General features: G+C 41.2%; 1 protein-coding gene across 6 annotated transcripts in view; it reads right to left on the reverse strand.

The window, feature by feature from the left end:
• Positions 1-14,474, reverse strand: part of ARAP1 (ArfGAP with RhoGAP domain, ankyrin repeat and PH domain 1) — a 340,068-nt gene that overhangs the window by 104,469 nt on the left and 221,125 nt on the right. For all 6 annotated transcript variants that reach the window (XM_069759494.1, XM_069759491.1, XM_069759495.1 and 3 more), the window contains exon 13: positions 12,707-12,889. In XM_069759494.1, coding sequence (XP_069615595.1) covers positions 12,707-12,889 — 183 coding nt within the window. The remainder of the gene's footprint in view (positions 1-12,706; positions 12,890-14,474) is intronic.

Here is a 14,474-nt window from a genome sequence, read left to right on the forward strand (position 1 = left end):
ACAGAGCGTGTGTATACGTAGCACAGAGCGTGTGTATACCTAGCACAGAGCGTGTGTATATGTAGCACAGAGCGTGTGTATACGTAGCACAGAGTGTGTATATGTAGCACAGAGCGTGTGTATACGTAGCACAGAGCGTGTGTATACGTAGCACAGAGCGTGTGTATATGTAGCACAGAACGTGTATACGTAGCACAGAGCGTGAGTATACGTAGCACAGAGCGTGTGTATACGTAGCACAGAGAGTGTATACGTAGCACAGAGCGTGTGTATATGTAGCACAGAGCGTGTGTATACGTAGCACAGAGCGTGTGTATATGTAGCACAGAACGTGTATACGTAGCACAGAGCGTGAGTATACGTAGCACAGAGCGTGTGTATACGTAGCACAGAGAGTGTATACGTAGCACAGAGCGTGTGTATATGTAGCACAGAGCGTGTGTATACGTAGCACAGAGCGTGTGTATATGTAGCACAGAGCGTGAGTATACGTAGCACAGAGCGTGTGTATATGTAGCACAGAGCGTGTGTATACGTAGCACAGAGCGTGTGTATATGTAGCACAGAGCGTGAGTATACGTAGCACAGAGCGTGTGTATATGTAGCACAGAGCGTGAGTATACGTAGCACAGAGCGTGTGTATATGTAGCACAGAGCGTGTGTATATGTGTAGAATGGAGTGCATGTGTGTATGAGGACATAGGACGGTATTACTATATGGTACTGGTATTGGTGGTATTACTATATGGGTACTGGTATGGGTGGTATTACTATATGGGTACTGGTATGGGTGGTGTTACTATATGGTACTGGTATTGGTGGTATTACTATATGGTACTGGTATGGGTGGTATTACTATATGGGTACTGGTATGGGTGGTATTAGTATATGGGTACTGGTATGGGTGGTATTACTATATGGTACTGGTATTGGTGGTATTACTATATGGGTACTGGTATGGGTGGTGTTACTATATGGGTACTGGTATTGGTGGTATTACTATATGGTACTGGTATGGGTGGTATTACTATATGGTACTGGCATGGGTGGTATTACTATATGGTACTGGTATGGGAGGTATTACTATATGGGTACTGGTATTGGTGGTATTACTATATGGTACTGGTATTGGTGGTATTACTATATGGTACTGGTATTGGTGGTATTACTATATGGTACTGGTATGGGAGGTATTACTATATGGGTACTGGTATGGGTGGTATTACTATATGGTACTGGTATTGGTGGTATTACTATATGGGTACTGGTATTGGTGGTATTACTATATGGTACTGGTATGGGAGGTATTACTATATGGTACTGGTATTGGTGGTATTACTATATGGTACTGGTATGGGAGGTATTACTATATGGGTACTGGTATGGGTGGTATTACTATATGGTACTGGTATGGGTGGTATTACTATATGGTACTGGTATGGGAGGTATTACTATATGGTACTGGTATGGGTGGTATTACTATATGGTACTGGTATGGGTGGTATTACTATATGGTACTGGTATGGGTGGTATTACTATATGGGTACTGGTATGGGAGGTATTACTATATGGGTACTGGTATGGGTGGTATTACTATATGGTACTGGTATTGGTGGTATTACTATATGGTACTGGTATGGGAGGTATTACTATATGGTACTGGTATGGGTGGTATTACTATATGGGTACTGGTATGGGAGGTATTACTATATGGGTACTGGTATGGGTGGTATTACTATATGGTACTGGTATGGGTGGTATTACTATATGGGTACTGGTATGGGTGGTATTACTATATGGTACTGGTATGGGAGGTATTACTATATGGTACTGGTATGGGTGGTATTACTATATGGTACTGGTATGGGTGGTATTACTATATGGTACTGGTATGGGAGGTATTACTATATGGGTACTGGTATGGGTGGTATTACTATATGGTACTGGTATGGGAGGTATTACTATATGGTACTGGTATGGGTGGTATTACTATATGGTACTGGTATGGGTGGTATTACTATATGGGTACTGGTATGGGAGGTATTACTATATGGTACTGGTATGGGAGGTATTACTATATGGGTACTGGTATGGGTGGTATTACTATATGGGTACTGGTATGGGTGGTATTACTATATGGTACTGGTATGGGAGGTATTACTATATGGGTACTGGTATGGGTGGTATTACTATATGGGTACTGGTATGGGTGGTATTACTATATGGTACTGGTATGGGAGGTATTACTATATGGGTACTGGTATGGGTGGTATTACTATATGGGTACTGGTATGGGTGGTATTACTATATGGTACTGGTATGGGAGGTATTACTATATGGGTACTGGTATGGGTGGTATTACTATATGGTACTGGTATGGGTGGTATTACTATATGGTACTGGTATGGGAGGTATTACTATATGGGTACTGGTATGGGTGGTATTACTATATGGGTACTGGTATGGGTGGTATTACTATATGGGTACTGGTATGGGTGGTATTACTATATGGTACTGGTATGGGTGGTATTACTATATGGCACTGGTATGGGTGGTATTACTATATGGTACTGGTATGGGTGGTATTACTATATGGTACTGGTATGGGTGGTATTACTATATGGTACTGGTATGGGTGGTATTACTATATGGGTACTGGTATGGGTGGTATTACTATATGGGTACTGGTATGGGTGGTATTACTATATGGGTACTGGTATGGGTGGTATTACTATATGGTACTGGTATGGGTGGTATTACTATATGGGTACTGGTATGGGTGGTATTACTATATGGTACTGGTATGGGTGGTATTACTATATGGGTACTGGTATGGGTGGTATTACTATATGGGTACTGGTATGGGTGGTATTACTATATGGGTACTGGTATGGGTGGTATTACTATATGGGTACTGGTATGGGTGGTATTACTATATGGGTACTGGTATGGGTGGTATTACTATATGGGTACTGGTATGGGTGGTATTACTATATGGGTACTGGTATGGGTGGTATTACTATATGGTACTGGTATGGGTGGTATTACTGTATGGTACTGGTATTGGTGGTATTACTATATGGTACTGGTATGGGTGGTATTACTATATGGGTACTGGTATGGGTGGTATTACTATATGGTACTGGTATGGGAGGTATTACTATATGGGTACTGGTATGGGTGGTATTACTATATGGTACTGGTATGGGTGGTATTACTATATGGGTACTGGTATGGGTGGTATTACTATATGGTACTGGTATGGGAGGTATTACTATATGGTACTGGTATGGGTGGTATTACTATATGGTACTGGTATGGGTGGTATTACTATATGGTACTGGTATGGGAGGTATTACTATATGGGTACTGGTATGGGTGGTATTACTATATGGGTACTGGTATGGGTGGTATTACTATATGGTACTGGTATGGGAGGTATTACTATATGGGTACTGGTATGGGTGGTATTACTATATGGGTACTGGTATTGGTGGTATTACTATATGGTACTGGTATGGGAGGTATTACTATATGGGTACTGGTATGGGTGGTATTACTATATGGTACTGGTATGGGTGGTATTACTATATGGGTACTGGTATGGGTGGTATTACTATATGGTACTGGTATGGGAGGTATTACTATATGGTACTGGTATGGGTGGTATTACTATATGGTACTGGTATGGGTGGTATTACTATATGGTACTGGTATGGGAGGTATTACTATATGGGTACTGGTATGGGTGGTATTACTATATGGGTACTGGTATGGGTGGTATTACTATATGGTACTGGTATGGGAGGTATTACTATATGGTACTGGTATGGGTGGTATTACTATATGGTACTGGTATGGGTGGTATTACTATATGGGTACTGGTATGGGAGGTATTACTATATGGTACTGGTATGGGAGGTATTACTATATGGGTACTGGTATGGGTGGTATTACTATATGGGTACTGGTATGGGTGGTATTACTATATGGTACTGGTATGGGAGGTATTACTATATGGGTACTGGTATGGGTGGTATTACTATATGGGTACTGGTATGGGTGGTATTACTATATGGTACTGGTATGGGAGGTATTACTATATGGGTACTGGTATGGGTGGTATTACTATATGGGTACTGGTATGGGTGGTATTACTATATGGGTACTGGTATGGGTGGTATTACTATATGGTACTGGTATGGGAGGTATTACTATATGGGTACTGGTATGGGTGGTATTACTATATGGGTACTGGTATGGGTGGTATTACTATATGGGTACTGGTATGGGTGGTATTACTATATGGTACTGGTATGGGAGGTATTACTATATGGGTACTGGTATGGGTGGTATTACTATATGGGTACTGGTATGGGTGGTATTACTATATGGGTACTGGTATGGGTGGTATTACTATATGGTACTGGTATGGGTGGTATTACTATATGGCACTGGTATGGGTGGTATTACTATATGGTACTGGTATGGGTGGTATTACTATATGGTACTGGTATGGGTGGTATTACTATATGGTACTGGTATGGGTGGTATTACTATATGGGTACTGGTATGGGTGGTATTACTATATGGGTACTGGTATGGGTGGTATTACTATATGGGTACTGGTATGGGTGGTATTACTATATGGTACTGGTATGGGTGGTATTACTATATGGGTACTGGTATGGGTGGTATTACTATATGGTACTGGTATGGGTGGTATTACTATATGGGTACTGGTATGGGTGGTATTACTATATGGGTACTGGTATGGGTGGTATTACTATATGGGTACTGGTATGGGTGGTATTACTATATGGGTACTGGTATGGGTGGTATTACTATATGGGTACTGGTATGGGTGGTATTACTATATGGGTACTGGTATGGGTGGTATTACTATATGGGTACTGGTATGGGTGGTATTACTATATGGGTACTGGTATGGGTGGTATTACTATATGGGTACTGGTATGGGAGGTATTACTATATGGTACTGGTATGGGTGGTATTACTATATGGGTACTGGTATGGGTGGTATTACTATATGGTACTGGTATGGGTGGTATTACTATATGGTACTGGTATGGGTGGTATTACTATATGTTACTGGTATGGGTGGTATTACTATATGGGTACTGGTATGGGTGGTATTACTATATGGGTACTGGTATGGGTGGTATTACTATATGGGTACTGGTATGGGTGGTATTACTATATGGTACTGGTATGGGTGGTATTACTATATGGGTACTGGTATGGGTGGTATTACTATATGGGTACTGGTATGGGTGGTATTACTATATGGTACTGGTATGGGAGGTATTACTATATGGGTACTGGTATGGGTGGTATTACTATATGGGTACTGGTATGGGTGGTATTACTATATGGTACTGGTATGGGAGGTATTACTATATGGTACTGGTATGGGAGGTATTACTATATGGGTACTGGTATGGGTGGTATTACTATATGGTACTGGTATGGGTGGTATTACTATATGGTACTGGTATGGGAGGTATTACTATATGGTACTGGTATGGGTGGTATTACTATATGGTACTGGTATGGGAGGTATTACTATATGGGTACTGGTATGGGTGGTATTACTATATGGTACTGGTATGGGAGGTATTACTATATGGGTACTGGTATGGGTGGTATTACTATATGGTACTGGTATGGGTGGTATTACTATATGGTACTGGTATGGGAGGTATTACTATATGGGTACTGGTATGGGTGGTATTACTATATGGGTACTGGTATGGGTGGTATTACTATATGGGTACTGGTATGGGTGGTATTACTATATGGTACTGGTATGGGTGGTATTACTATATGGTACTGGTATGGGTGGTATTACTATATGGTACTGGTATGGGTGGTATTACTATATGTTACTGGTATGGGTGGTATTACTATATGGGTACTGGTATGGGTGGTATTACTATATGGTACTGGTATGGGTGGTATTACTATATGGTACTGGTATGGGAGGTATTACTATATGGGTACTGGTATGGGAGGTATTACTATATGGGTACTGGTATGGGTGGTATTACTATATGGGTACTGGTATGGGTGGTATTACTATATGGTACTGGTATGGGTGGTATTACTATATGGTACTGGTATGGGAGGTATTACTATATGGTACTGGTATGGGTGGTATTACTATATGTTACTGGTATGGGTGGTATTACTATATGGGTACTGGTATGGGTGGTATTACTATATGGGTACTGGTATGGGTGGTATTACTATATGGGTACTGGTATGGGTGGTATTACTATATGGGTACTGGTATGGGAGGTATTACTATATGGGTACTGGTATGGGTGGTATTACTATATGGGTACTGGTATGGGAGGTATTACTATATGGGTACTGGTATGGGTGGTATTACTATATGGGTACTGGTATGGGTGGTATTACTATATGGGTACTGGTATGGGTGGTATTACTATATGGGTACTGGTATGGGAGGTATTACTATATGGGTACTGGTATGGGAGGTATTACTATATGGGTACTGGTATGGGTGGTATTACTATATGGGTACTGGTATGGGAGGTATTACTATATGGGTACTGGTATGGGTGGTATTACTATATGGGTACTGGTATGGGTGGTATTACTATATGGGTACTGGTATGGGAGGTATTACTATATGGGTACTGGTATGGGTGGTATTACTATATGGGTACTAGTATGGGTGGTATTACTATATGGGTACTGGTATGGGTGGTATTACTATATGGTACTGGTATGGGAGGTATTACTATATGGTACTGGTATGGGTGGTATTACTATATGGTACTGGTATGGGTGGTATTACTATATGGTACTGGTATTGGTGGTATTACTATATGGTACTGGTATGGGAGGTATTACTATATGGTACTGGTATGGGTGGTATTACTATATGGTACTGGTATGGGTGGTATTACTATATGGTACTGGTATTGGTGGTATTACTATATGGTACTGGTATTGGTGGTATTACTATATGGTACTGGTATGGGTGGTATTACTATATGGGTACTGGTATGGGTGGTATTACTATATGGTACTGGTATGGGAGGTATTACTATATGGTACTGGTATGGGTGGTATTACTATATGGTACTGGTATGGGAGGTATTACTATATGGGTACTGGTATTGGTGGTATTACTATATGGCACTGGTATGGGAGGTATTACTATATGGTACTGGTATGGGTGGTATTACTATATGGGTACTGGTATGGGAGGTATTACTATATGGTACTGGTATGGGAGGTATTACTATATGGGTACTGGTATGGGAGGTATTACTATATGGGTACTGGTATTGGTGGTATTACTATATGGCACTGGTATGGGAGGTATTACTATATGGCACTGGTATGGGAGGTATTACTATATGGGTACTGGTATGGGAGGTATTACTATATGGTACTGGTATGGGTGGTATTACTATATGGTACTGGTATGGGAGGTATTACTATATGGTACTGGTATGGGAGGTATTACTATATGGTACTGGTATGGGAGGTATTACTATATGGTACTGGTATGGGAGGTATTACTATATGGGTACTGGTATGGGTGGTATTACTATATGGGTACTGGTATGGGAGGTATTACTATATGGTACTGGTATGGGTGGTATTACTATATGGGTACTGGTATGGGAGGTATTACTATATGGTACTGGTATGGGTGGTATTACTATATGGTACTGGTATGGGAGGTATTACTATATGGTACTGGTATGGGAGGTATTACTATATGGTACTGGTATGGGAGGTATTACTATATGGTACTGGTATGGGAGGTATTACTATATGGTACTGGTATGGGTGGTATTACTATATGGTACTGGTATGGGAGGTATTACTATATGGGTACTGGTATGGGTGGTATTACTATATGGGTACTGGTATGGGTGGTATTACTATATGGGTACTGGTATGGGAGGTATTACTATATGGTACTGGTATTGGTGGTATTACTATATGGTACTGGTATGGGTGGTATTACTATATGGTACTGGTATGGGTGGTATTACTATATGGTACTGGTATTGGTGGTATTACTATATGGGTACTGGTATGGGAGGTATTTCTATATGGGTACTGGTATGGGAGGTATTACTATATGGGTACTGGTATGGGTGGTATTACTATATGTTACTGGTATGGGTGGTATTACTATATGGGTACTGGTATGGGTGGTATTACTATATGGGTACTGGTATGGGTGGTATTACTATATGGTACTGGTATTGGTCGTATTACTATATGGTACTGGTATGGGAGGTATTACTATATGGGTACTGGTATGGGTGGTATTACTATATGGGTACTGGTATGGGTGGTATTACTATATGGGTACTGGTATGGGAGGTATTACTATATGGGTACTGGTATGGGTGGTATTACTATATGGGTACTGGTATGGGAGGTATTACTATATGGTACTGGTATGGGTGGTATTACTATATGGGTACTGGTATGGGAGGTATTACTATATGGGTACTGGTATGGGTGGTATTAGTATATGGGTACTGGTATGGGTGGTATTACTATATGGTACTGGTATTGGTGGTATTAGTATATGGGTACTGGTATTGGTGGTATTACTATATGGTACTGGTATGGGTGGTATTACTATATGGTACTGGTATGGGTGGTATTAGTATATGGGTACTGGTATGGGTGGTATTACTATATGGTACTGGTATTGGTGGTATTAGTATATGGTACTGGTATTGGTGGTATTACTATATGGTACTGGTATGGGTGGTATTACTATATGTTACTGGTATTGGTGGTATTAGTATATGGGTACTGGTATGGGAGGTATTACTATATGGTACTGGTATGGGTGGTATTACTATATGGGTACTGGTATGGGAGGTATTACTATATGGGTACTGGTATGGGTGGTATTACTATATGGTACTGGTATGGGTGGTATTACTATATGGGTACTGGTATGGGTGGTATTACTATATGGTACTGGTATGGGAGGTATTACTATATGGGTACTGGTATGGGTGGTATTACTATATGGGTACTGGTATGGGTGGTATTACTATATGGGTACTGGTATGGGTGGTATTACTATATGGTACTGGTATGGGAGGTATTACTATATGGTACTGGTATGGGTGGTATTACTATATGGTACTGGTATGGGTGGTATTACTATATGGGTACTGGTATGGGAGGTATTACTATATGGGTACTGGTATGGGAGGTATTACTATATGGGTACTGGTATGGGTGGTATTACTATATGGGTACTGGTATGGGTGGTATTACTATATGGTACTGGTATGGGAGGTATTACTATATGGGTACTGGTATGGGTGGTATTACTATATGGGTACTGGTATGGGTGGTATTACTATATGGTACTGGTATGGGAGGTATTACTATATGGGTACTGGTATGGGTGGTATTACTATATGGTACTGGTATGGGTGGTATTACTATATGGTACTGGTATGGGAGGTATTACTATATGGGTACTGGTATGGGTGGTATTACTATATGGGTACTGGTATGGGTGGTATTACTATATGGGTACTGGTATGGGTGGTATTACTATATGGTACTGGTATGGGTGGTATTACTATATGGTACTGGTATGGGTGGTATTACTATATGTTACTGGTATGGGTGGTATTACTATATGGGTACTGGTATGGGTGGTATTACTATATGGGTACTGGTATGGGTGGTATTACTATATGGGTACTGGTATGGGTGGTATTACTATATGGTACTGGTATGGGTGGTATTACTATATGGGTACTGGTATGGGAGGTATTACTATATGGGTACTGGTATGGGTGGTATTACTATATGGGTACTGGTATGGGTGGTATTACTATATGGGTACTGGTATGGGAGGTATTACTATATGGGTACTGGTATGGGTGGTATTACTATATGGGTACTAGTATGGGTGGTATTACTATATGGGTACTGGTATGGGTGGTATTACTATATGGTACTGGTATGGGAGGTATTACTATATGGTACTGGTATGGGTGGTATTACTATATGGTACTGGTATGGGTGGTATTACTATATGGTACTGGTATTGGTGGTATTACTATATGGTACTGGTATGGGAGGTATTACTATATGGTACTGGTATGGGTGGTATTACTATATGGGTACTGGTATGGGTGGTATTACTATATGGTACTGGTATGGGAGGTATTACTATATGGTACTGGTATGGGTGGTATTACTATATGGTACTGGTATGGGAGGTATTACTATATGGGTACTGGTATGGGAGGTATTACTATATGGGTACTGGTATTGGTGGTATTACTATATGGCACTGGTATGGGAGGTATTACTATATGGTACTGGTATGGGTGGTATTACTATATGGGTACTGGTATGGGTGGTATTACTATATGGTACTGGTATGGGAGGTATTACTATATGGGTACTGGTATGGGTGGTATTACTATATGGGTACTGGTATGGGAGGTATTACTATATGGTACTGGTATGGGTGGTATTACTATATGGGTACTGGTATGGGTGGTATTACTATATGGTACTGGTATGGGAGGTATTACTATATGGGTACTGGTATGGGTGGTATTACTATATGGGTACTGGTATGGGTGGTATTACTATATGGGTACTGGTATGGGTGGTATTACTATATGGTACTGGTATGGGAGGTATTACTATATGGTACTGGTATGGGTGGTATTACTATATGGTACTGGTATGGGAGGTATTACTATATGGGTACTGGTATGGGTGGTATTACTATATGGGTACTGGTATGGGTGGTATTACTATATGGTACTGGTATTGGTGGTATTACTATATGGGTACTGGTATGGGAGGTATTACTATATGGTACTGGTATTGGTGGTATTACTATATGGTACTGGTATGGGTGGTATTACTATATGGTACTGGTATGGGTGGTATTACTATATGGTACTGGTATTGGTGGTATTACTATATGGGTACTGGTATGGGAGGTATTTCTATATGGGTACTGGTATGGGAGGTATTACTATATGGGTACTGGTATGGGTGGTATTACTATATGTTACTGGTATGGGTGGTATTACTATATGGGTACTGGTATGGGTGGTATTACTATATGGGTACTGGTATGGGTGGTATTACTATATGGGTACTGGTATGGGTGGTATTACTATATGGTACTGGTATGGGTGGTATTACTATATGGGTACTGGTATGGGAGGTATTACTATATGGGTACTGGTATGGGTGGTATTACTATATGGGTACTGGTATGGGAGGTATTACTATATGGTACTGGTATGGGTGGTATTACTATATGGGTACTGGTATGGGAGGTATTACTATATGGGTACTGGTATGGGTGGTATTAGTATATGGGTACTGGTATGGGTGGTATTACTATATGGTACTGGTATTGGTGGTATTAGTATATGGGTACTGGTATTGGTGGTATTACTATATGGTACTGGTATGGGTGGTATTAGTATATGGGTACTGGTATGGGTGGTATTACTATATGGTACTGGTATTGGTGGTATTAGTATATGGTACTGGTATTGGTGGTATTACTATATGGTACTGGTATGGGTGGTATTACTATATGGTACTGGTATTGGTGGTATTAGTATATGGGTACTGGTATTGGTGGTATTACTATATGGTACTGGTATGGGTGGTATTACTATATGGGTACTGGTATGGGTGGTATTATATGGTACTGGTATGGGTGGTATTACTATATGGTACTGGTAAAGGACAATCATATGATATTGATGTATGATTGATTGATCTGTATGGGGCTTATGACTGGCACTATATGGCCACTGTTGGACGCGTGGCACCATTATGGGCAGTACTGTGCTCTGCATGCACTCTGCCGTCCGGGTATTACCATGCTGTGTGCTCAGTTGTACTTTTCCTTGTGCGATATCACAGGGAAAGTGATGCCCTAAAGCTCCGGGCATTGTCTTTCCTGTCAGTGATCAGTGCTGGCTGCAGTACCAATGTCACAATAATATAAATATGCCATATTCTGAGTTTACTTCCAGAAGGTTCCATGGCTTTACAGACACACGCTGTGGGCTTTCTGACCCCACCTCTTCACACTGCATATGAAACTCTTCTTCTCACTACACACTATGTGCAACTTGATACCAATGTGCAGCATTACACTGAGTAGTTTATGGCCTTAAGCTGGTAACATGTGCTCTTTTGTTCATGTAAAAACTTAATAGTAAGGCATAAATTGACCCCAATTAGTGATAAAGATATAAAAGTTACATATTCCGAAGGTCCACCGAGAGATCTATAACCCACTGAAATCTTTAGGATTAAAACCCAACGAAATGCAAAGAACGGATTTACATAGCAAGGCAGCCTTTCTGTCGACTAGTTATCCGGCGACTAGTTATCCTAAGTGCAGTTCCCTGACTGACCTGAAGGTAAGGGGGGAGCCAGAAAGCTGCAAGTTCCAAACCGGAACTGGGATATAAATAAATCCCCTTCAGAAAAGAACCAGAGGCAGCCAAACAACCCCGGTTCATGACAACCATACCAGCCATGAACAGGAGAGGCGCTCTGTCTGGCAGAGATTTGGATATTTAGGAAGACGGACAAGTCATTACAACATTTTCACATCCCAGTAGCTGTGGTCCCCGGTCTCCGCCGTTACCTTGTTGAGCTCTTGCTGGTTCCCAAAGAGCTGGTGGTACCTCCGATATTTGCCCTCGCGGTACTTGGCGCTGATGTACGTCTTCCTCTCCTGTGAGCTGCTCCACTGGTCGATGGCTTCGCTAGGGGGGACATTGGCTGCCCAGAAATTATTACTGACCTCATTGCAAAGTAGCAGGAAGAGCTGGTGAGACAGAGAGTTACCCATTAATGAGCTGCCGAGACGCTAATCCAAGAGCAGATGGGCCGGATAACTAGATAATGACCCAGCAAAGTAACACCTCTCCTGCCAGGGAGATGGCCACTGCCATAGAAGAGCGACACACTGCGGGGGCTGCTAAAGATACCGCACGATACTCTCTATATTACAGAGCGGTGATCTCATACATACTCCTCGTTACTATCTATTACACAGCGGTGATCTCATAGATACTCCTCGTTACTCTCTATATTACACAGCAGTGATCTCATAGATACTCCTCGTTACTCTCTATATTACACAGCGGTGATCTCACAGATACTCCTCGTTACTCTCTATATTACACAGCGGTGATCTCAGTTACTCCTCGTTACTCTCTATATTACACAGCAGTGATCTCATAGATACTCCTCGTTACTCTCTATATTACACAGCGGTGATCTCACAGATACTCCTCGTTACTCTCTATATTACACAGCAGTGATCTCTCAGATACTCCTCGTTACTCTCTATATTACACAGCAGTGATCTCACAGTTACTCCTCGTTACTCTCTATATTACACAGCGGTGATCTCAGATACTCCTCGTTACTCTCTATATTACACAGCGGTGATCTCACAGATACTCCTCGTTACTCTCTATATTACACAGCGGTGATCTCAGATACTCCTCGTTACTCTCTATATTACACAGCGGTGATCTCACAGATACTCCTCGTTACTCTCTATATTACACAGCGGTGATCTCACAGATACTCCTCGTTACTCTCTATATTACACAGCAGTGATCTCATAGATACTCCTCGTTACTCTCTATATTACACAGCGGTGATCTCACAGATACTCCTCGTTACTCTCTATATTACACAGCAGTGATCTCATAGATACTCCTCGTTACTCTCTATATTACACAGCGGTGATCTCACAGATACTCCTCGTTACTCTCTATATTACACAGCAGTGATCTCATAGATACTCCTCGTTACTCTCTATATTACACAGCGGTGATCTCACAGATACTCCTCGTTACTCTCTATATTACACAGCAGTGATCTCATAGATACTCCTCGTTACTCTCTATATTACACAGCGGTGATCTCACAGATACTCCTCGTTACTCTCTATATTACACAGCGGTGATCTCACAGATACTCCTCGTTACTCTCTATATTACACAGCAGTGATCTCATAGATACTCCTCGTTACTCTCTATATTACACAGCGGTGATCTCACAGATACTCCTCGTTACTCTCTATATTACACAGCTGATCCCTCAGTTACTCCTCGTTACTCTCTATATTACACAGCAGTGATCTCACAGTTACTCCTCGTTACTCTCTATATTACACAGCTGATCTCTCAGTTACTCCTCGTTACTCTCTATATTACACAGCGGTGATCTTCCAGTTACTCCTCGTTACTCTCTATATTACACAGCGGTGATCTCCCAGTTACTCCTCGTTACTCTCTATATTACACAGCGGTGATCTCACAGTTACTCCTCGTTACTCTCTATATATTACACAGCAGTGATCTCTCAGTTACTCCTCGTTACTCTCTATATTACAC

Source organism: Ranitomeya imitator, chromosome 3 (genome assembly GCF_032444005.1).
Source record: "Ranitomeya imitator isolate aRanImi1 chromosome 3, aRanImi1.pri, whole genome shotgun sequence".
Lineage (NCBI taxonomy): Eukaryota > Metazoa > Chordata > Amphibia > Anura > Dendrobatidae > Ranitomeya > Ranitomeya imitator.